This window comes from Amphiprion ocellaris, chromosome 2 (assembly GCF_022539595.1).
Source record: "Amphiprion ocellaris isolate individual 3 ecotype Okinawa chromosome 2, ASM2253959v1, whole genome shotgun sequence".
Classification (NCBI taxonomy): Eukaryota; Metazoa; Chordata; class Actinopteri; family Pomacentridae; genus Amphiprion; species Amphiprion ocellaris.
In genome coordinates, this window is record NC_072767.1 from 6,628,347 (window position 1) to 6,651,411 (window position 23,065).

At 45.1% G+C, this 23,065-nt stretch overlaps 3 protein-coding genes across 6 annotated transcripts; 1 reads left to right on the top strand and 2 right to left on the bottom strand.

The window, feature by feature from the left end:
• Nucleotides 1-1,028: 1,028 nt before the first annotated feature.
• On the bottom strand, nucleotides 1,029-11,076 carry map1sa (microtubule-associated protein 1Sa). Its single transcript, XM_023264144.3, has 7 exons — nucleotides 10,914-11,076; nucleotides 8,342-8,443; nucleotides 8,181-8,263; nucleotides 7,917-8,057; nucleotides 4,659-7,818; nucleotides 4,074-4,288; nucleotides 1,029-3,418 (listed from the first exon to the last, which is right to left on the bottom strand). Exons 1-7 carry the CDS (start codon nucleotides 11,059-11,061, stop codon nucleotides 3,263-3,265), a joined length of 4,005 nt encoding a protein of 1,334 aa, XP_023119912.3. The 5' UTR covers nucleotides 11,062-11,076; the 3' UTR covers nucleotides 1,029-3,262.
• A 348-nt stretch (nucleotides 11,077-11,424) lies between these two features.
• Nucleotides 11,425-18,863, top strand: trmt13 (tRNA methyltransferase 13 homolog). Of its 3 annotated transcripts, none has more exons than XM_035945405.2 (11): nucleotides 11,425-11,596; nucleotides 13,367-13,413; nucleotides 13,535-13,596; nucleotides 13,722-13,781; nucleotides 13,959-14,028; nucleotides 15,151-15,257; nucleotides 15,532-15,807; nucleotides 15,925-15,997; nucleotides 16,094-16,168; nucleotides 16,595-16,997; nucleotides 17,738-18,863. In XM_035945405.2, the coding sequence occupies exons 1-11, from the start codon at nucleotides 11,481-11,483 to the stop codon at nucleotides 17,910-17,912; spliced, it is 1,464 nt and encodes a 487-aa protein (XP_035801298.1). In that variant the 5' UTR covers nucleotides 11,425-11,480; the 3' UTR covers nucleotides 17,913-18,863. The 3 variants fall into 3 exon arrangements, with proteins under 3 accessions (XP_035801298.1, XP_023119920.1, XP_035801299.1); XM_023264152.3 differs by having other exon boundaries at nucleotides 11,437-11,596; nucleotides 13,530-13,596; XM_035945406.2 differs by lacking the exon at nucleotides 11,425-11,596 and adding an exon at nucleotides 11,626-11,854.
• On the bottom strand, nucleotides 18,756-22,016 carry lrrc39 (leucine rich repeat containing 39). 2 transcript variants are annotated; one of them, XM_035945407.2, is made up of 9 exons: nucleotides 21,930-22,016; nucleotides 21,302-21,506; nucleotides 20,985-21,093; nucleotides 20,742-20,898; nucleotides 20,486-20,622; nucleotides 19,958-20,103; nucleotides 19,731-19,883; nucleotides 19,431-19,568; nucleotides 18,756-19,077 (listed from the first exon to the last, which is right to left on the bottom strand). In XM_035945407.2, the coding sequence occupies exons 2-9, from the start codon at nucleotides 21,427-21,429 to the stop codon at nucleotides 19,068-19,070; spliced, it is 978 nt and encodes a 325-aa protein (XP_035801300.1). In that variant the 5' UTR covers nucleotides 21,430-21,506; nucleotides 21,930-22,016; the 3' UTR covers nucleotides 18,756-19,067. The 2 variants fall into 2 exon arrangements, with proteins under 2 accessions (XP_035801300.1, XP_023119921.1); XM_023264153.3 differs by having other exon boundaries at nucleotides 19,399-19,568.
• Between the last annotated feature and the right edge of the window lie 1,049 nt (nucleotides 22,017-23,065).

The window sequence follows — 23,065 nt, forward strand, 5'->3', positions numbered from 1 at the left end:
CGGTTACCATGGAGATGTAGCTCCACAGCATCAGTTACCATGAAGATCTACGTCCACAGCATTGGTTGCCATAGAGATCTACGTCCACAGCATCAGTTACCATGGAGATCTACATTCACAGCATCAGTAACCATGGAGATGTCGCTTCACAGCATGGGTTACCATAGAGATGTAAGTCCACAGCATCAGTTACCATGGAGATCTAGCTCCAGCATCAGTTACCATGGAGATCTAGCTCCACAGCATCAGTTTCCATGGAGATGTATGTCCACAGCATCAGTTACCATGGAGATCTATGTCCACAGCATCAGTTACCATGGAGATCTACATCCACAGCATCAGTAACCATGGAGATGTCGCTTCACAGCATGGGTTACCATAGAGATGTAAGTCCACAGCATCAGTTACCATGGAGATCTAGCTCCAGCATCAGTTACCATGGAGATCTAGCTCCGCGGCATCAGTTACCATGGAGATCTAGCTCCACAGCATCAGTTTCCATGGAGATGTATGTCCACAGCATCAGTTACCATGGAGATCCATGTCCACAGCATCAGTTACCATGGAGATATATGTCCACAGCATCAGTTACCATGGAGATCTAGCTCCGCAGCATCAGTTTCCATGGAGATGTATGTCCACAGCATCAGTTACCATGGAGATCCATGTCCACAGCATCAGTTACCATGGAGATATATGTCCACAGCATCAGTTACCATGGAGATCTAGCTCCGCAGCATCAGTTACCATGGAGATATATGTCCACAGCATCAGTTACCATGGAGATCTAGCTCCGCAGCATCAGTTACCATGGAGATCTATGTCCACAGCATCAGTTACCATAGAGATCTAGCTCTGCAGCATCAGTTACCATGGAGATCTAGCTCCGCAGCATCAGTTACCATGGAGATCTAGCTCCGCAGCATCAGTTACCATGGAGATCTAGCTCCGCAGCATCAGTTACCAATTAAACTTACACAAAATCACTTCACGTTTATTTTAAATGTCACAATAAAACTCAGCAGACGTGCTGTTTAAAGGGCAGCTTTTATTTTCAGAGAATCAACAGAATTAGTGTTTCTGACACAAACTGCGTTTCTGTGGGATGAAAAACATCAAAATATCTCCCATCTCTGACAGAATTATGGCTTTTTAATCTGATTGTAAATTGTCTCTGCAGCCAGTTTTAGAGCAATGACGTCAAAAATGTTCAGAGAAAAACTTAAATTCACCAGAAGTTAAAATATGAAAATCTCAGTATTCTAAGAGAATTGGATGCAAAGAAAATGTGTTTGAATTTTACTTCATCTTTTTCTTCAAATATCAGGATTTATTTGAGTTTATTTTCAGTTTTCAGGCGTGGCTGTTAAAGTGCACATCGAAGACGGACAGGTTGATAAAAACAGTCTGGTCCTTTAACAGTCTCAGCGTCTAATAAACGAGAATAAAACAGCGGCTGGAGTTTAAAACCTGAAAGGATCGATGAGGAGGTCTGTTCTCTCGTACCAAACATCAGACTCATGATCAAATTTAAAAAGATAATTTGTGAAAAAAGTTAAATTAAATAAATAAGTTAGAGATTGAAATGTTTTAGCCGAGCTTCATGTTTCAGTTGTTGTTTTAAATACAAAATAAAAATACATAGAAATGAAACAAGAATAAAACGATTGAATAAACAGATTTATGGATTGTTCTCGGTAGCGGGGACAGAACTGCAACTCCCAGAGTGCACTGCTGCAGGAAGCAGCTGACTGGTTGGTAACAGCAACTGAAATCAGATGAAGATCAGCCGCTGAGGATTGTGGGTAAAGCAGAGCAAAGTGAGGAAGTTTACCTGAACAGGTGAGTTCAGCAGCGACTTTAAAAGGTGGTCCCAGATAATTACTGAAACTATGCTGGACCAGAACTTTCAGAACATCTGGAGATGTTTCCTTCAATCATGAACTCTGAGGATCATCATCATGAGAAAAAACATGTTTTAAATCAGAGCAGCCGATGATTGAAGATGAAAACAGAAACGTCTCAGCGGAAAGTTCAAAATGAATCAGATAGAAAACAACATCAACCATCACTCTTCATCCCTTAAAGTTCCTCATCACTAGATCTTTACTGGAACTGAGGTTTTATCTCAAAATCACACAGTTCTGAGATCAGTTTGAACCGTCATCCTTTACCTAAACACCTGTAAGATCAACATCTTTTAATTCAAAGACAAAAACATCTTCAGAAAAACAAACAAAAAAACTGATGCTAAAAGATTCTTAGGGCACTCAGTCCAGACTGAAGAGATGAAGTTCTAAAGTTCTGTGATCATCAAATACGAGATTGTTGAGTCATCAGACCAGGTGAGGTCGTCAGTTCAGTTGGGACAAACGCTGAGCCATTTTGAGCAATTTTTCACTTGGACATGGTTGAAGTCGCTTTGGACAATTTTTTGTCATTGTCAAATTTTAAGTTGTTGTTGGTTCCATGGTATGTTCCTCCACAGTTCTACTGAAATGTCCTGAGAACATTCAAACATCTGAACTGTGATTCATGTTTCTGCTTCAACAGTCTCAGCTGACTCCATCCTCCGATAGCGTGACATTGAAATAAAGACCTCAGGAACAATAAAGACATCTGATAAAATTTGGTGATTTTAAGATAAAGACCATAATTAGAAATAAAAACCTTGTTATTACAGGTAAATGTCTTGATATGATGATCTGAGTTACTTTCACGATCGTGTAAAATCTGATTTTGACTCATTAATCTGGAGAATTTAGTGGACGAATGTATCATCAGATCTAAAACAAACTGAGCTAACATTAGCTGTCAGGCTAACTACAGCTAAATAATGCTAACATGACACAGCTTTCCCCTTCTACTAGCTAACACTTTCATTAGAACCATGCAGATCAATACTGTTGATCGGTTTATATCTGTGCTGATCAGAAATGTTTGGACATTAACTACGCTGTGTTTTGGTCCACTGCCTTTCGCTCGTGGAATAAAACAAAAGTTCACATTGATGAAAGGTTGATGCTAACGTTAGCTCTGCAGTGAGCTGAAGGTGCTGATCCAGCAGGTGAGAACAGGTGAGCAGCAAACACTGACGTCACACAGGTGAGAAAAATTTAGAGTGAACCGTTTCTATCTGAGCATGCTCACTAACGCATCAGCCGAAAGGGGTGGGGCCTTTTCTGTGGGCTGGTCTCGATGTAATGTGTTGCCGCAGCTCATCCACCTGCTCTGAGGTCAGAGGGAGGGCGGGGCTTCGCCTTTAGAACTCCACCTTGCAGGCGGGGAAGGTCTCGTCCTGCATGGCGACGGTGCTGTTGCTGCCCAACACGGTGACCAGCAGCTCCCGCTGCCGGTCGTGGGTCTCCTGGTACCACTCGTGCATTGCCAGCGAATCGAATGTGGGGATAAGAGTCACCTGAGGGCAGAGACAGACCAATCAGAGAGCAGATCTCAAAAACACTCATCATGTCTTCTTATTAATGTAGTAGTTTTGAGTTGTTGTCAGACATAAGGTGCATAGATAGATGTTGATTATTTTAACAATTTCAGCGAAAGCTCTCACCTTCTTCAGAAACGTCTCACTGACAGTGTGTGACAGCCGGCATACATGGCGCGCCCAGTAGAGCCAAACTCAAATGCTAGATTAAGGAGGCCATGGAGATCAGGAGGTGTGTGAAGAGGGCCATGAACAGGGACTGGGGGGGCTTCATGCTCTCCCACACCTGACACCCTACTCCAGAAGAAACAGAACGGCGGGGGTTCCGGCATGCCTGGTGGGGCGGTCGGGTCTGTTGGGCTCACTACGACATGCCATTACGGCGTGGGCGTGGTTGACCTGGCGAGTCTGGCGGCTCTACTGGGTGCACTGCGTAAGCCGGCTGTCAAAATCTGCCGGTTGACAGGTCGCACACCGTCAGTGAGACGCTTCTGAAGAAGGTAAGAGCTTTCGCTGAAACTGTCAAGGTAATCAACATCTGTCTATTCACTTTATGTCTGAACAAAAGAAATCAAAACCAATAAGAGAGCAGATTGTGAGCAGGTTGGCAGGAGTTTAAAGTGCCATCACTGACCTGGACGTCTGGCCAGCTGCTCTTCCCGTCCAGCAGAGCGTCCAGAATGCTCCTCATCGACTCCTCCTTCACCGGATCGTCACCGCTCACGATGTAGTACGACGAGCGAAGGCGTCGGAACAAGTCCGGGTCCACAGTGGAGGCGGCGCTGCCGGACGGAAGGTAGGCCAGGTCCACAAATACTGCAGAACCCTCAGAACCTGCAGCTCTTGAACCTGCAGATCAGAACAAACATGTAAGATTTACCTGCTCCTCCAGCTTCATGCTGTTTTTATGACCTGGACAGACTCAGCCTTTTTACAAATGATTCCCAAAGAGAGTTTTCAAAACTAAATACCACAAGAAAAAATGCAGCCGTTTCAGTTCTTCAGTTAACTCTAATGTTGCAGAAGTTTTAATGGGGATGTCCTGAAGTCAATGACGGTATTCAGTGCAACCAGCCTTCTATCCAAACAGACACAAAATGACCACAAAAAAAGGCCAGAACCGCCTGGACTTCAGAGGAGTAATTTCAAGGTTTCTGTCCAAATTGTGAATAATGCTTCAGTATAGAACTAAAATCAGAATATTAGTTTTAGGACTTACCTAAAGATGGTGGTTTTGCTGCTCCTATTCTAGATCCCCCCAGGGAACTTCGTGAGGACGGCTTGGTTTCGAGGCTGGACGCCGTCTTCAGGGAGCCCGTGGAGCTGCCAGCCTTCGACTTTCCGTTCTGGGCTGCAGCTGCTCCAGTTGCCTTCGTACCTGCAGGTTTCTTGGTTCTGGCGGCTAAAGTCTTCAGGTTTCGGTTGGCCTCGGTATCGGCCATGCAGGTACCACGCTGGGGGGGTAATGGGGGCAGATCTTTGACCGGGGCAGGAGGCGGGTCATGGAGCTGCCCCACTCTGTGGGTTAAGTGGGGACTGGGATAATCTGGTGGATAATTGGGAGGGAAGAGGCTACTGGAGTCATCGTCAGAGTCGGAGTCTGCAGTGATGGAGGGACAGTCCTCGGTGCCGGGGGGAACGTCTGAGTCGGTGGCCGTTGCCAGAGACTCACTCACCGATGTGGGCGGAGTCTCCTGGCTGTAGACTGAAGGACCGTCGCTGCTGCTCTGATCCCGGGAGCAGTTGTTGTTGTCAAAGATGTCTGGTGAGGTGGTGGCGGCCAGACCAGGACTCACCTGCTGCTGGTGGGTCTCAGGGGTCCGGGTGTGCTGGAACTCACAGGGGGACACCAGGCACAGGTCCACATCATGAGGGGCGTCTGAGATGAGCTCTGACATACCGTGGATGTGGCCCTCCGGTCCACAGCGTCCGTTATGGGTCGACCTCAGAGGTAAGACCATCCCGGTGTCTGAGTCACTGACATGTCCGTTGGAGTAGACTTTGGGTGACACGGCTGCAGGAGGCAGCATTTGTTCTGAAGAAACTGACAGCGATTCATCAACTTCTGTAGAGTGAGGGGAGCCGACCTCCGCTGGCAGGGAGGTCATGGTGGGGGAGGAGTCCGGCAAGATGTCCTTGAAAGGACTGAGGGTCAGCAGGCTGGACTGCCTGTCCTGAGAGGATGTGGAGTTTTCCAGACCTTCTCTGAGGGAGCTGAGGTCCGACGTACGGCAAGAACCTCCCTGGTTGTATTCCTCGACCAGACTGGAGCCTCTGGCCTCAAGGCCGCTGTCCTCGCCCAGACCCCGAATGTCCTCCGCAAGGGACTGATGGAAAGGGGTGTGTCCGGCGCTGTTCGGGGCAGAATCAGCAGGAGAGACCAGCTCCAGAGTTTTCTCCTCAGAGTTCATGCAGGCATCCAGCCCCTTCTTCAGGAATCCCTCCACTGGTTGGTATGCAGTCGGAGTGAGATTGAAGTTGACGCTGAGATCGCCTTTTGGCGTTTTGGTGATCCTGTCCTGGTCCGTCTCCATACAACGGAACTTCTCTGGACTCTCTGTTGTCGGGGTCTGGTTAGCATTGGCCTTTGCTTCATCAGACTTTGTGTTCTGATTGTTCCCGTTGTCATCTTCCAGTCGAAGCCTTTCAAATTCAGCCGTCATATCCTCCGGTGTCGACACTTTAGACCGATCTGCCTCCTTCTGGCTCTCCTGTTCCTTTGAAGCTGGCTTACCTTTGGTCCCTTTGTTCAGAGTGTCTTTCTTTGGAAGTGTCCCGTCTTTCTTCAGTGTCCCACTTTTACCTGCAGCTTTCCTCAGATCTGTACTTGCTGTCAATGCCGCACTTGAAGCTCCACTTGCTGCTTTCTTCACGTCTTTAACCGCTGGCTTGGTCACTTTCTTCTCCTCTGCTTTTACATCCTTCTTGCTGTCTTTTTTTGGTTCAGGTTTAAGGTCTCTCTTTGGTTTTATACTTGCGATTTCTTTCTTTGCAGCTTCTTTCTTCTTCTCTGCGCTCTCATCTTTCTTCACAGCAGCAGCAGGAGTCTTCTCATCCTTCTTCTTCACCTCCTTCCTCTCATCTTTCTTTGGAATGAATTTTTCAGCAGATTTTCCTGGTTTCAATTTAGCATCTGCTTCCTTAATTTTGGGCTTTTCTTCTGCATCTTTTCTCTCTTTAGGTGTAGTGTCACCAACTGCCTTTGGCTTTGTTTTCGTCTCCTGTTTTTTGACATCTACTCGTCCAAGTTTGTCTTTCATCAAGGCACTGCTGGGTCTGAAGTCCTTCGACTGGGACTTAAGGCTTTCCCGACTTTCTGCTCGTTTTGGTTGCTTCTCAGTTTTGGACATTTCTAGATCTTTCAAACACACTGATGGATGTTTGAGGAACTCTAGATGTTTGAGTTTTTCAAGTCCATCCAGAATTTTGGTCTGTGGCGTGCAGCCTGGAAACAAAACACGAATGATCTTCTCCTGAGGGCTGGATGGATGCCAGACCAGCAAAGCACAAATGGAAACAAGGCATGGCAGTGGAAGATCTGAGTCCTTTACGTTAGATCTATCCTTTGGCCAAATCTGCATTAAAGCTTCAAGTTCTTTACTGCCACTGACTGGGTTTAGCGTGTACAGCTCCAGACGACCAACGCCCATCTTCTGGAACAGAATCACTGGTTCTATAGTGGGCCCACTGGACCGGCTCAGAGGTTCAGGCTTGATCTCCAGCTGGTGTAAGTGCTGCAGAGTCAGTGCCGCCAGGTCACAGCTCCGGAGCTCGCTGGGATCCCCATGGATGGACTTCAGTCTGTCAGGAACGTTCAGGAAAACCACGCCGATCTCAGGGGAGATCAGGTTCTTCATCCAGTCCTCGCCAGCCTGAGATCCGGCCGAGTCCTCGTCCTGCTCGGCCACTTTTCTCAACAGCAGACTATTCAGCCCCGGCAGGTTGTCCACACCGATGTGGGTCAGGAGCACCGAGTCGATCCTGTCCAGGTGTCGGACCAGTTTCCAGAAGCAAGAGCGCGGATCGGAGCCGCCGTTCACCAACACATTAAAACCGTTAACGGCGAAGAAGGCGGAGTCTCCCCTCCCACCGGGGAAAATGTAGCAGCAGGGCCGGGACAGCTTCAGGAAGCCCACAGTGCTGGGCGGCTCCAGCAGGTCGAAGGGCGACTCGGGCTCCAGAGCCTCGGACAGGTACTCTGTAAATTCCTGCAAACCCTCCATCTCAGGCAGAACCACGGGTGGGTTGATCCGGATGTTCATAAAGTCCTGCATGCTGTGGTTCTGCAGCACTGAGTCCTTCCAAAGACTGAAGTCTGGACAGCTGAGGGTGAGGTTGGCCTTCAGCAACGGGTCAGAAGAGCTCAGCCGCTCTGCAACCTGCCGACACAGAGAAAGTAAATCATGAACCCGGGTCTGTTTTATTTAAACACACAGAGGAGTTCTACGACGAGTTTGGTTCTGCTCAGTGTTCTCACCTCCTCATCAGAGAAGATATGGACCAGGTCTCTGAGGGAGAAACATCCTTTCTGCAGCACAATGTCTCCACAGTCCTCCACACACTGACCCGCCAGAACCAGCAGTTTGTGCCGAGACGAGCTGCAGATCAGACGCCGAACCTGAAACACAAACAGATAACAATCAGTAAACAAACAAACATGCTGTCACACTGAAATCACACGTTCAGTTTCACAGACGACCGTTTACCATCTCACATACATGAGCTGGTTTCACCGACTCACCTCTGAACAGACCAAGTCCTGGGCTGGATTCACCAGAACCTGAGTATCCAGAACATCTCCACTGTGCTGCAGAGTCCGTTGACCTGCAATGCACCAGCATCAGTCAGAACTCAAGTGACACACACGTTTCCCAGCATGCACTGCAGGAGCAGCGTTCTTACCTGGAACGTCTTCTGAGAGGAAAGCTGAGTGTCTGGACACGAAGAGCTTCAGCTGCTGATCCAGAACCGAAACATCCAGATCTACAGGCCAACAGCGCACACCTGAACACACAGCACACCACAATCTATTAATGATAACCACACACTATACCTCACATTATGGATAAATTAGACAGAACCTGCTGGAATTCAGATCGTTAACGGTGAATGGTCACATCGCAGCTGTGCTGACCAATCACAGCGAGGTCTTCACTGATCTGAGCCCAGTTTCACAGAGTGACACATCCGTCCTGCTTCCTCATGTCTCTGTTCACACCGTTTCCTCTCAGCAAACACAAGCTGCTCATATTTAGTAATAACAACTTCCTCTTTGTGTATCTGCAGTTACAGCAACACAACACAGCAGCAACACAGCAGCAACAAAGGCAAAAGGCACAAGGCAAAAACCTGCTCAAAACAACCCTGAAACAGCCTGAAAACAGCCTAGAAACAGCCTGGAAACAGCCTGGAAACAGCCAAGAAACCGCCTGGAGACAGACTGGAAACAGCCTGAAAACAGCCTGGAGACAGCCTAGAAACAGTCTGTAAACAGTCTAGAAACATTCTACAAACAGCCTAGAAACAGCCTGACAACAGCCTAGAAACAGTCTGGAAATAGCCTAGAAACAGCCTGAAAACAGCCTAGAAACAGTCTGGCAACAGCCTAGAAACAACCTGAAAACAGCCTAGAAACAGCTTAGAAACAGTCTGGAAACAGCCTCCAGCCTGAGCAGTCACCACAACAGAAACACAACAACCTCTACGGACATGAAACTGGTCAGAACCAACTGAAAGCGGCTGAATGTGCAGCAGTGATGAACTCCGACATGTGATTGTGCTGTCAGTCGCAGCAGAATGAATCCTTTGACACACGAACACACTGACGGTACACTCATTAGAAGCTAATTATACACACCGATGAACGTTTAACTGTCGGCTCTGTTTCTGCACACAGTGTCTTTATATTTACAATAACTAGTTTTATGTGCAGAGCAGCTGATCTGCAGTGAGGCTAATAAAACACAGAAACCAACTGTACTTAAACACTAAAGTCTCTAAAGTACAGCCGGTGGTTATGACTGTGTCAGATTATGTTTCAGATAAACATCAGACACAGTTTCTTACTCAGAAACACTCAGTATCTGATCAATAAATCTAAATTTAAATATGCTGCTGTCTGTAAAGCTGCTTTCAGACAGATGACACCAGACATTACTGGTTCATTAAAGTGGAGCATTCAGACTAGGTCAGTGTTCTGCAAATGTTCTGGTACTTTTCTGCTAATGTTCCTGCATTCAGACATGAATGCTCAGTGCTGTAGAACCGCAGCAGAACCTGATATTGATCAGACAGTGATGTATAAAACATAATAAACTAACAGCAGCTGATCAGAGTCCAAAAAACCAACAGCTCAGTTTATCTCTGATTTCCAAAACAAAGTGAAAGTTCAGTATTTACTTGCAGCTGATAAACAGCTGATAAACAGCTGACCCGTCTGAGGTGAACAGATGTTCCAGCGGCTGTTAGAGCCACGTTGGATCATTAATAATGAAACTGTTGTATAGCTGTTTCGATCCTGCAGGTATGAAACTCACTGAGACAATAGCTCAGACTAACATGTGATTACATCATTATTATTATTGTTGTTGTTGTTACTGGGGAGAATCAGTAAACAGGTTTGTTGTGATTTTAAACTTATTTGTGATGGTTTAATGTTGATGCTAAAAAAAATATATTTAAATTAGTTCACAGAACTCAAGGTTCTGCTGCTTGTGTCTGTTAATATGAAGGTCCAGTTCAGGCTGTGTTAAAAGTTAAACAAGTTTAGCTGGTGACCTGTGAACAGCAGCTGTAGTCATGGGTTCGAGTCCGACCCACGGCCATTTACTGCAGATCTTCTCCCACATTTCTGCCCACGTTTCCTGACTCTCTCTTCACTGTGCACTAAAATAAAGGCCAAATAAATAAATGATAAAACGGAACATAGAGCTCGTTCTGATCGAGAATAACTGGATCCACTGGGTGCATTCTGGACCCATACAGCTGACCAGTAAATAAAGTAAAACCAGTAAAGACGTTCAGTCCGCTAACTGTCCGATAATAGTCAGTTAGCTGTCCGTTAGCTGTCCGGTAATAGTCCGTTAGCTGTCCGTGTGTTTTCTTATTGCACCGATTCGCTGCTGAAGACGTAAAGTTTCCAAAATAAACACTAAAATCCGCAGTAAAGTGATAAATCTTTCAGTTAGCCTAGATGCTAACATGCTAATGATGCTCCGCTGCTCTCTGACCGGAACCGTTTCCGTGTTTTTACCCTCAGGTTTGAAACACGCAGCGGGTCTAAGCACCAGACAGGAACCAGGACAAACCCGAACACCGGACAGGAACCGGGACAAACCCGAATCCCGGACAGAATCTCCGGGATGAACCAGCAGCGCGCGGACTCTCACTATGAAGCAGTTCGGCTCTTATCGGCTCTGATCGGATCTAATCGGTTTCTCTCTCAGTTCTTCTGCCCCTGTACCGGAGAACTCACCCGAGTCTACCTGCCGCAGCAGCCGCTCCAGCAGACCGGCAGGCCGCAGCGCTCCGACCACCACCAGTACCGAATGTTCCGCCGCCGCAGGCCCCGACGAGCCGGGAGGAGAAGAACCGGGACCTCCGCCCCGTTCCGCCGCCATCATGGCACGGACTGTCCACTGCTAACGTCATCCGCAGCAGCACGCACAGTCCCGCCCACGCTGGGACAGGCCAATCAGAGAGGGGAATCCTGCAGCTGACCAATCAGATGGGAGAGGGAGCGTTCACGTTCCTCACGAAAAATCTACTTTATTTTTGCGCTTCCGCAGAAGTTCAACGTTCCGTAAATGTGAATATTAGAACAAATATCATGTGAAACTTTCAGAAATGCGTGTAATTTAATTTAAAAATAATGTGAACAGATCGTTGTCACATAAATAAATACATTTCTTTAATAAAATAACTTCAACTCTGTAGTTCCAGTTCCAGTACATTAGACTGTTTCAGTATGTGGTGTTGTTTCCTCAGCAGCTTTATTTCCCATCGCCCTGTGAGCCCCTGAAGGCAGCTCGGTACTTTCCCGATGTCATGGCGGCTCCGGTGCCCGGTCGGTGCTCGTTCTTCGTGCAGAAGAAGAACCGTTTCTGTAAGATGGTTGTGGGGAAAGGGAAACGGTTCTGCGGAGAACACGCCACCATGGTGAGTTCACGGACCGTGCTGCGTTCAGGGACTTCACCTGAAAACAGAGACACGTGGCGACCGACGGAGGCTCTTCTCCTCTTGAGGGCTCCTGGTGGTCCCCAGGATTCATGTTATCTCCTTAGGTACCCTGCAGCAGGTCTGATTATTGATTATTGATCAGCAGAAAATCAAACTATTTCCTCGGCTTTCCTCTGGATCGGTCGGTTTCATTTCTTTCATTCTGCTGAATCGTTCAGATGTAAATTCAGCCTCCAGGTGAGAAAATATCAGAACATTTATGGAACAAATTCACAGGTTCATGTTTGAGTCCATCTAGGGTGTCCAAAATGCGTCCCGCGGGCCAAAAGCGCTCCTCCAGAGGGTCCACTGCGCCCCTCCAAGTGTAAAAATTCCAGAGAAGATTTTAACTGTAGATTGTAAATTTGTAAAACTATAAATTTAAAATAATTTCCGGACAAGTTGTTTTGATCATAAAGTAAAATATTATATTGCTCATTGTTCTTTGGTCTCTTTGTTCTCATTTTTGTAATATTTTGTCTTGTTTTTGTTGTTTTTGTCTGAGACTTGTGGTTTGTCACGTTTTTTTGTCGTTTTGTTTCCTTTTTGTCACGCTTGTATTTTTTGTCTTAATTTCTCATTTTGTGTTTTGCTTTATTCATTGTTTTGTGTGTCGTATTGTTTTTTTTTTGTCTCGCTTGTGTCACTTGTCTAATTTTTTTGTCTCGTTTTTGCCGTTTGCCCATTTTTTGGTACTTTGCAACTTTTTTGCCTAATTTTTTAGTTTTTTCTGTTTTGTTTCATGCCGTTTTTGCAATTTTGTTCTCGTTGTCATTTTGAGTCTCATTTTTGTAATATTATGTCTTGTTTTTGTTGTTTTTTTGTCCGATTTTTGTCATTTATCTCGTTTTTGTCGTTTTGTTTCTTGTTTTTGTTGTTTTGTTTCTTTTTGTGTAATTTTTTGTCTCGTTTTTGTTGTTTGTCCATGTTTTTGCCACTTTGTAACATTTTTGCCTAATTTTTTGTCTTTTTTATCTGTTTTGTTTCGTGCCATTTGTCTCATTTTTTGTCGTTTTGTTCTCGTTGTTGTCATTTTGTGCCTTATTTTTGTAATATTTTGTTTTGATCATGACTAAATATTTTGTGATTTGTAGACACTGATCTGGAAGTTGTAATGTGGAAATGATGAACTGAGGCATATTATTACTGAAATTAAATTTATTTTTCTGAAGAAATTTCAGGTTGTTCATGATGTTTTGTTCATTAAATGTGAGCATTTGAAGAACGGACTTTTTTGTACAAAAACAAAGGAAAAAATTGGAGCTCTGTGTGTTATTATGCTGTGTTTTTACTAGCCCGGCCCACTTAAGATCAAGTTGGGCTAAATGTGGAACCTGAACTAAAATGAGTTTGACACCTCTGATCTGGAACATCACCTGATCAGACTTAAAGCTGCATTTTAGAGGTTCTTTTAAAGTCACCAATGAGGATGTAATTGATCAATTGTTTATGGAAGGGAATGATGTCAGAAAATGTATCATAGATCAGCTGTTAGAAAGTCCTGCTGTCATTCATTCATCTGTCAAACAGAGAGGGTCTTCTTCCTGTAGGGGGCGGGGCCAGCAGCAGCTCTTTTAAAGCTACAGTCAGGGAGGAATGAAGCATCTCTGAAACATTCTGGAACAAAAATGAAGCTTTAATGCCATTTTTCAGGATATTGATCAATTCCAAATCAAACTAAATGATTGATTGTGTTGATCTGTGTTTCAGGAGGGGGCGGGCAGCAGGAGGATTGTGTGCCCTCTGGACCCCAAACAGTGAGTCATCAATAATCACTGACAGATCAGATGTTTGATTAAACATGAAACTGATCAAACTGCTCCTGCTGTTATTTATTGATCTGCTTGGTGGCGTTGTTGTCGTCTCGTTTCAGCACAGTGACTGAAGACAAACTGCAGAAACACCTGAAGAAGTGTAACTCCAGAGAGAAACCCAAACCTGTGAGTCAGAACAGAACCAATCAGTGGAGTTATTGATGAATCAAAACATGGTTCTTAACAAACACTGTTTTACTGCGCAAATCTGTTGTGTCAGAACTAATGAATCAGTTTTTGACTTTCTGCAGGTTTATTTTGTGGAGAACATAAATGCAGGATCAGCTGATGGAGATGATACGCTTCATCAGGTGACAACAGCAGCTGGCTATTATTGTTATTATTATTATTGTTGTAATTATTAACATTGTACCAACGTTGTATCTGCTCTCAGATGTATGTTGATTTGGATAAAAGCGTCTGCTAAAGGAAATTGTAGAACTGTAATAATAATTCCAGTAATAATTTTGATGAAACATCATCGACAGGTGAGTCTGTCGGAGCGCAGTAGGTCGGAGATGGAGTCTCTCCTGGACAAACTGAAGACGGCGGTTGAAGGTGAGCTGACCAGAGTTTCACTGGGGGGGGAATAATTTCTGGTCATTAAAGCAGGTAAACATGTCAATCCACAGGGCTCAGTGCTTGGTCCTCCTCTTCTCAATAAACACAGTAATCCATTCCCATGCTTTCTCACACCGTCTCCATGCTGATGATACCCAGATCTTGCTGCCGTTCCCCTCGACGACCATAGAGATCTCATCATGCCTTGTAGATATCTTGGTATGGATGAAAAAACACCACCTTCAACTCAACCTCTCCCAGACTGGACTCCTTGTCATCCCAGCCAGTCCCTCCATTCAACAAGTAACCAACATCCAGGTTGAAACAACCCAACTCAAACCCACAAAGTCCTCCAGAAACTTTGATGTCATGATCGATGACCAACTAAGCCTCAAGGCTCATGTGTCCTCTGTTGCTCCGTCGTGTCAGTTCGTCCTGTAAAACATCAAGGAAGATCAGACCTTTCCTGTCTGAACATGTAGCTCAACTCCTGGTCCAGGTCTCTAATCTCACCATCCACTACTGCAGCTCCTTACTGGAGGCCTCCCTGGAGGTGACACCTCTGCAGATGATCCAGAACGCAGCAGAACATCTGGTTTTCAACCAGCCAGAAACAGCTTATGTCACCTCGCTTCACTGGCTTCCAGTTGCTGCCCTCATAAAATTCAAAACTCCAATGAAAACATCTCCCTCCTACCTGAACTCATCCAGGTCTACATTCCCTCCCTCCAACAGAAGATTCCTGATCCAACCTCCACCTCAGGGTCGGTCCATAGCTGGACTCTTCTCCTCTGTGGTTCCCCGGTGGTGGAACGAGTCACCAAACTCTGTTCAGTCTTTAAGAAAAGACTATAACCCACCTCTTCACTGAACACCTTTGCACTTACGTCTGTACTTCCTGTAGACGCCAAGGTCCCGTTATCACACTAGAACTTATTTTACGGTTCTTATCCAGGTTGTTTTCTCCTGACTAGATCCTTGCTGGTGTTGGATCTACTCTCAGATGTACGGCGCTTTGGATAAAAGAGTCTGTTGAATGAAATTATAGAATTGTAAAGAACGTTTGGCAGTTATTTGTTCATCATGATTCAGAGGATTCCTGTATTATTGTCCTTGTAGGTCTGCAGTGCGACCTGGAGGACAGAGTTCTGTCTCATCTCGTTCTCCACGACGAACTCAACAACCCAAAGAATGGAGACTCTGCCCACAAACACCTGAAGCAGCAGGTAGAGAACAATGGGCCAATCAGGGCAACCACATGAGCCAATCAAAACAAACTGCAGAATTATTTTTTTCTTTCTAACTAAATTAAACAGGTTTCAAGAAACTGTAGAAATTAAATTCTATTTTCTGTGAGATTTGATGAAAACTTTCACATTAAACAGAATCAGCTCAGTAAAATGTTCAGATTTATCTGCTTCATGACCTCACAGTGACACATCTTCATTAGGCCACGCCCGTCTGAGCCTCAGATTGATCTGACCTGACAGGTGTGTTTAGTCCTCCATCTTAGGTCACCTGGAGGAGTTGGGGCTGCTGGGAAGGGGGCGGTGCTTCGTGGAGTTTGGAGCGGGTCGAGGAAAACTGTCTCACTGGATCCACGAAGCGCTGAAGACCCGGGACGGACCGAAGACCTGCGACGGACCGAAGACCTGGGACGAACTGAAGACCTGCGATGGACCGAAGACCTGCGACGAACTGAAGACCTGCGACAAACCGAAGACCGGCGACGACCTGCAGCTGCTGCTGGTGGAGCGCTGCAGCACTCGCTTTAAGGTGCAGATGGTTCTTCAATCCTGTTTTTAGATCTAAACTGCATAACCCCAAACTCAATCACCCAGTTTGATTGATTGACCGGCTTGGTCACTTTGATTGACCATTGTTGTGTTGCAGGTCGATGGCAAACATCAGGAGGACGGCGTTCCATTCGAGAGGCTGCAGGTCGACATTCAGCATCTGGATCTGAGTAATAAACGAACATCTGCTTAGTTCCATCACTTTGATTGATCATTTTGATTGAACTTGGCTTGAACCTCCTGGTCAACTCTGTGGATGTTTGTAGGTAAAGTCCCTCTGCTGCGACAGAGGAGCCTCCCATTGGTCGGAGTAGGGAAACACCTGTGTGGAGCAGCAACAGGTGAGAAGGGGCCACGCATTCTGAACTCTGGTTGTCAGCACTTCAGACTGTTTTTAGACACAACTGATTGCATCGCTTTCTGACATCGGACGCTCAAAGGGCGTAAAGTGAGGCAGTATCCTGGTAGATGATTGAAGGGTGCCGTAGAACAGGATGTCATACTGGACCATCATCATTTGGAGACTTTCAGCTACAAAACTTTTCATCAAAATGTGTTTGTGAAAACAACTGAGGAGTTAATCTGGAGAATCTGTCTAATTTGGACCAGTGGGTCATAAAGGAACAAAGACCTGATCAAATACATGAAAAGCAACATTTAGATCCTCTGACATCATATCAGGGTTTGAGGGAAGTTCCCTTCTTCGTCAATCCAGTACAGGTTTCAGGGACTTGGGCTTAGCTAGTTCTGTTCTGTTTCTGTTTCAGATCTGGCTCTGCGCTGTCTGTTGGAAACACCAGGACTTGTAGATGCGACCGAACCACCCCAGAAACGTCTCAAACCATCCGAACCAGCTGAGCCGAGGCCAGGTGATGAGCCAGGAACAGCACCAGCAGATTCTGGTCCTGGTCAAGGTTCTGGTTCGGTGCTGGGCCTGGCAGTGGCGCTGTGCTGTCACCATCGCTGTGAGTGGCGTCACTACGTTGGGCAGCAGTTCTTCCTGCAGCGAGGACTTGGAGCTGCCGAGTTCTCCGCTTTCTGTCGGATGTCCAGCTGGGCTACGTGTGGACTCAGACCGACCAGTCAGGACCACACCCTGCAGGATCCGACCAGTCAGAGAGGAGATGATGACGAACATGAACCAGCAGAGGAGACGGACACCGATAACAGGTAAATATTTGACAGGAAGCCTGTAGTCAGTCCTCCCTGTTCGTCCTGTTCAAGAAATTTCACTCTTAGTCCTTTGAAGTTTGCTGTAGTGGGGCGTTTATTGGTATTCCGGCATACGGTGGGCTTACCAACACACAGAATGAGTCTGTGAAGGTAAGCCCACCCAGAACATTTTCAGTCCACGTTTTATAAGGATGGTCGGAGAGTGGGTCGGAGGGTGAAGTGGTTAATTTGCATATGGTTGCTAATCACTGACAAAGGGTAAGACAACAAAGAACAAAAGGTAATTGAATCAAGAGGTCTGGGTAGGCAGCAAAAGTTAAGAGATGAGGAGTCTGGCAAACAGTTGCAAATAGCAAAGGTGCGACAACAAATGGTAAGAGAGGGTCTGACAGACTGTAACAAATAACAAAAGATAAAATAATTGTGGCTAACCATGGGAAATGGAATGAAGGAGTGACTCTAGAAGGAATCTGTAGCAAGAGGTGTGTTATTTTCCTCATCAGTCCAATTGGCATCGATCTGCGTCACAACAAATCAGGATTTAGCTGTGTTCGGGTGCAGTTGGTTGTGCAGATGTTCCCTAAACACCTCACAGTCATCAGTAGATGCTGCCATAGTCTCCATCAGCTACTACTGTTACCCTGGATGTGTTCGTCTGGTTGTGTGTCTGTTGTGTTCCTCTATGTTCCTCTGGTTGTGTTATTGAGGTTGTGTTCCTCTGGTTGTGTGTCTGTTAGGTTTGTTGCAGCAGCAGACCGGCAGCAGGTTGGGCGTCTCTGTAAGCTACTGATCGATTGCGGCAGACGTCACTACCTGAAGACGAAAGGATTCAGCAGCAAATTGAGCCGATACGTCTCCACTGAGGTCACCCTGGAGAACGTTCTTCTGACCGCCGTTCCTTCATCCTGCTGATGTTCAGCTACAGTTCAAAGCAAAGATTTTTTGTTGTCTGTCACAGCAGCTGAATCATTGTGTTTTGACGTCCCTTGGACTTTTCTGATCCAATAGACCAAAAAATGTATCTGTTGTAGGGACCTTCTGATCAATTTTTATGCCCCTGATGAAGCTGCTGATATAGATTCCCAGTCTGATGCTGTTTACCTCAGTAATAAGTACTACAAGTACATTAAAGTTATTCAAATCAGTTCAGTGTATCTGCTGAATATCTCTGCAATGCATTAAGAACAAATTGTATTTCTGCCTCCAGTCTGTTCCTTACTGTTCTGTAGGTGGAACCTTGTAGTAAAGCTCCAAGAGAACACAGGGTAAATGTAGTATTAGAGGGTAGGATGTACTGAGGCTCCAAAAGATGTAGAAAACCTGCATGCTCTCCATGTCAGTAGATGTAGATCAGCTGTAGTACCTGGTTGTTCCACCAGGTGGAGCCTCTTCCTGTTTAATACTGTAGCGACAAGAGGAGGCGTCACTCAGACTACAGTTCATGTTAAAGCAGAGAGCATTGTGGGAATTTAGCTAGCAAGGGGCACCATGACAAAGACTTCCGTGGAGGTTAATGACCTACAACTAGAACTAATGTATTTAAGACAAACTGGGATCAACCAGGACAGAGTTCCTGCATCACAATGACTTTTGACTGGTAATGCTGCTGATTATTGATTATGGAGACAATTGTAAGTTAGAATCTCACCACAAATTGTGCAACCTATGGATCAGACTGAGGTCTGATATCCATCATCCCTTATTGTTAAAGTAAAACCTGCAGCTGATTTTGATACAGAAATCAGAAAAGCAGAATTGTGTTTCTAAAAAAAATCTCTTTATTGTTTTACTTAAATGAAAATCTAAATCAGACTGAATGTGTTCAAGTGTTTTGTAAAATTTGTATTAAAGCCTTTTCAGTTACCCGTTTCTGCATTTATTCTAAAGTTAACTTCATACAAACAGTTCTGGTTCTGACCCAGTTCACTAAAAATTAGTTCACAGCTGAAAAACCTTAAATAAAGCCGAAGAAACAAACAGGAGCTGAACAAACATCATCAGTTTCCATCAGAGATGTTCCAGGTGAAGCTGATGAAGAAACAACGGATCTGCTAATCTGACGACTCGTCATTCGTCTCTGAAATGTTCAGAACAGAAACATGTCAGGATGTCAGATTCAAAGTTAACAAAACTCATTCAGGTTAACAAAATGTGTCAGTAAAACTTCACATCAATACTGTTATTGATCCTCTTGATGTTACAGATCAATAAATGAAGGGAACAGATTCACTCAGAGGGTTTTAGGTTCCAGTTAAAGAACTCATGTTAAAGGTGGAGTCCTGGTTAGATCCAGACTGTGCAGGGTTAAAATGTTACTGCCCACAGATGTTAATGTCCTCAGATGTTACTGTCCACAGAGTCGCGTCCATCAGCTCCGTTAGAAGTCATGGGTACTAACGGTTGACACAGTGCATGTTGAGGATGGCGTACGCTCTCTTTCTGGACTCCTGGATGTACATCTGCATGAACTCTCGTCCAAACATCTCCCTGTCATCCTCATCGTCCTCTACCGTCCTGGACGGTAGTGTCACGTCCAGGGTCAGAGGGTTGTCCCGGAAATTCACAAACCTGCTCCAAAGAAAATGTAGAAGGTCAAGATTTGTTATCACTGAAGGCTGATAACCACAGATTGAGCTGAGAACAGACCCACCTGAGGCTGGACAGATGTACCTGAGGCTGGACAGACATACCTAAGCTTGAATAGACGTACCTGAGGCTGGACAGACGTACCTGAGCTTGGACATGCCCTCCATCAGAGGGGGGATGTCTCGGAGCTGGTTGCTGCTGAGGACCAGCGTGTCCAAACTGTACATCCTGGTGATGTTTTCTGGAAGTCTCTCCAGCTCATTCCTCTGCAGCCACAGAGTGTGCAGCTTCTGCATTCTGAGGACAAATGTCTTGCTGGTCATTGGCTGCTGGCAGAAGGGGGCGGGGTTCAGTGTGTCTTCGTGTCCTACCTGTGTATATCTTCAGGTAAATGCTGGAGGCAGTTTCCTCCCATGTCGAGCCACTCGAGCGCTGGCAGAGCGACCACGCAGTCCGGGAAGACGCTGAAGTTGTTCATGGACAGATCGAGGTGATGCAGCTTCGTCAGCGTCGTCAGCTGAAGACAGAAAACATAACGGACCTCAGACCAGCTGGACCAGAACCAGTTCTACAGGAACCAGACAGAGATGCTTGGGTTGTGGGTCGACACATGGTTCAGGGTCAAACCTGGTCAGGTGGTATGTTTGAGTTCAGACCTGGTCTGGTGGTTGGTTTGGCTTCATAACTGATCAGGTATGTCTAATCCTGTTTAGATCCACCTTATTCCAGCTGAGATCCAGATTGATCCAGCTTAGATCAGTCTGGGTAAGTCTGGGTTCATACTTGGTCAGGTGGTACATTTGGGTTCATACCTGATCAGGTGGTACGTTTGGGGTCATACCTGGTCAGGGGGTATATTTGGGGTCATACCTGGTCAGGTGGTATGTTTGGGGTCATACCTGGTCAGGTAGCTCGCTCAGGTCCCGGTTCATGGCCAGCTCAAGTCTTTCCAGACTCTCACAGCCGCTCAGCTCTTCAGGGACAAACTGGATCCTGTTGTAGCTCAGCAGTAGCTCTCTAAGACGGGTCAGCTTCCCTGAACCAGAACCAGAACACCAGGAGACACCAGGTTCACATGAGACCATTCCAAAACCCCACACACCTGGACTATCGTCAGAATAAGCTGAACTTTAATTTAGAAGAGGTCGTGCTCACCAATCTGTTTTGGAATCTCAGTGACTCCGTTCCGGGACAGATCGAGGACCAGCAGGTTCTGGAAGCTGGAGATAAAATGGGGAATTTTCAGCAGGCCGGTCCGGTGGATCTGCCACTCCTGGACCTGACTGAGCTGGACCAGACAGCCGGGCAGAGACTGGGGACGTCAAGAACCAGAGAATCAGTGTTGGTTGGTTCAAGTTAAGATCGGAACACTTTTCGGCCTCCTGTGGGCGGAGTTACCTTCCACTCCTCCTGTTCAATTCGCAGGATCAGTCGTCCATCTTCAGTCTGCAGTTTCTGCTTCAGTCGAGCCAAAGCCGCCCGGTCCTCCCAAACACCGACACCGAATCTGGACCACCGACAAGGAGAACAGTTACCAAACATTCTCCGAATGTTCCCCTAATGTTCTCATGACACAAAAACATTTATCAAATATTCACAAAAAATTTTCTGGCCGCTGACACGCAGAACTTTTAGAAATAAAACAGAGCTGGACTGTCTCCATGTGACAGTTTTAACCAATAACAAAGTCCTGAGGTAAATGGGTGGAGTCTGACCTGCATGTGGCCCCGCCCCCCACCGTCCTCCTCCTCTGCTCCTCCTGCTCCTCCTGGTTCCTCCTGATCCTCGTCTCCCACAGAGCTTTGATGGAGCTCACCGAGCCGCACGCCGCCACGCCCGCCATGATGTCACAGCACACAGGTGGACAGGTAGGACGACCTCTGATCTCTGAGCTGCAGGTCCGCCCCCCCGCTGACCATCCTGTGACATCATCGAAAGGTTAACATGCATATTTAATTCATTCTACAGAATTTAAATTTACTTTAAAAGAAATGATTAGACTTGATTACAATGACAAAATGTTCTAGAAAAGGATTTGTTAAAAGAAAACTTACTTCTGCTGTATTTCTACATTTTAACTGCGGTGGTAGTACAACTGTAGTACTGTTACAAGAACTTAAATCACATCAAAATATATTTTATTAATCCAGCAGCGCATTACAGTACCATACACTACAGCACAGTGAGGTATAAATGTTAGAAGATGTATAAAAACGATAAAATATTAATATAAAAGATAACAACAACCTCTGTAATAGCCTCTAGTACATTGTGGTAGTGTTACTACATAGTGCCGATATCAATATACAGTATATTTGTGTTAGTACTGCAGTGTGTTGTCACCTTGCAGCAGTACAGCAGCGGTCCTCCATACTGTGTCTCTGCAGCTGAAATCTGACCTCAGATCTGCTGGATAATTTTAGCCTTCAGGTCACATGACCCCACGGACACGACAGTCACATGACTCGTTGGTCAGCTGACATCAGATGATCAACTGATCAGGAACTCAACAAGCTGCAAAAACTGTTATAAGTGAAACAGAACCTTCATATACACTATAAAAAATATAAAACTAGACACACTGTAAAAAAACTACAGACACACTATAAAAAACTACAACTTAAGCTACACACTGTAAAAAAAACTAAAACTACACTGTAAAAAAACTAGACACTAAAAAAACTACAACTAAAACTACACGTAAAAAAAACTAGACACTCTAAAAAACTAGACACACTATAAAAACTACAACAAAAACTAAAGACAAATTGTAAAAACTACACTATAAAAAACTACAACTAAAGTTAGACACACTAAGAAACTACAACTAAAACTACAAATGCGTTGTAAAAAACTACAATTATAACTAGACACACTGTAAAAAACTACAGCTAAAATTACCAGTGCACTGTAAAAAGCTACAACCATAACTAGACACCATAAAAAAAATACACACTACAAAAAACTACAACTAAAGTTACATACACACTATAAAACATTACACACTAAGACTACAGACACACTATAAAACTACAACTAAGACTACACACTATAAAAAACTGCAACTAAAACGACAGACTTAAAAAACTAACTAAAACGACACACTATAACAAACGAAACTATAAAAAACTACACAAAGATTGGAGACACTACAAAAACTACAACTAAAACTACAGACACTATAAAAACTACCACTAACACTACAGACACTTAAAAACTATAACTAAAACTACAGACACACTACATAAAAAACTTGACACACTATAACAAAACTACAACTAAAACTACAGGCACATTACAAATAACTACAACTAAAACTACAGACCATAAAAAAATTACAACTAAAAATATAGATGCACTATAAAAAACTACAACTAAAACTACAAACGCACTATAGATTGTAAAAATGACAGATTGTTAAAACTCAGTTCCGCTGTAGAAACACATTCAGGGCAGTAATCAGTGAACAGAAACAGAAG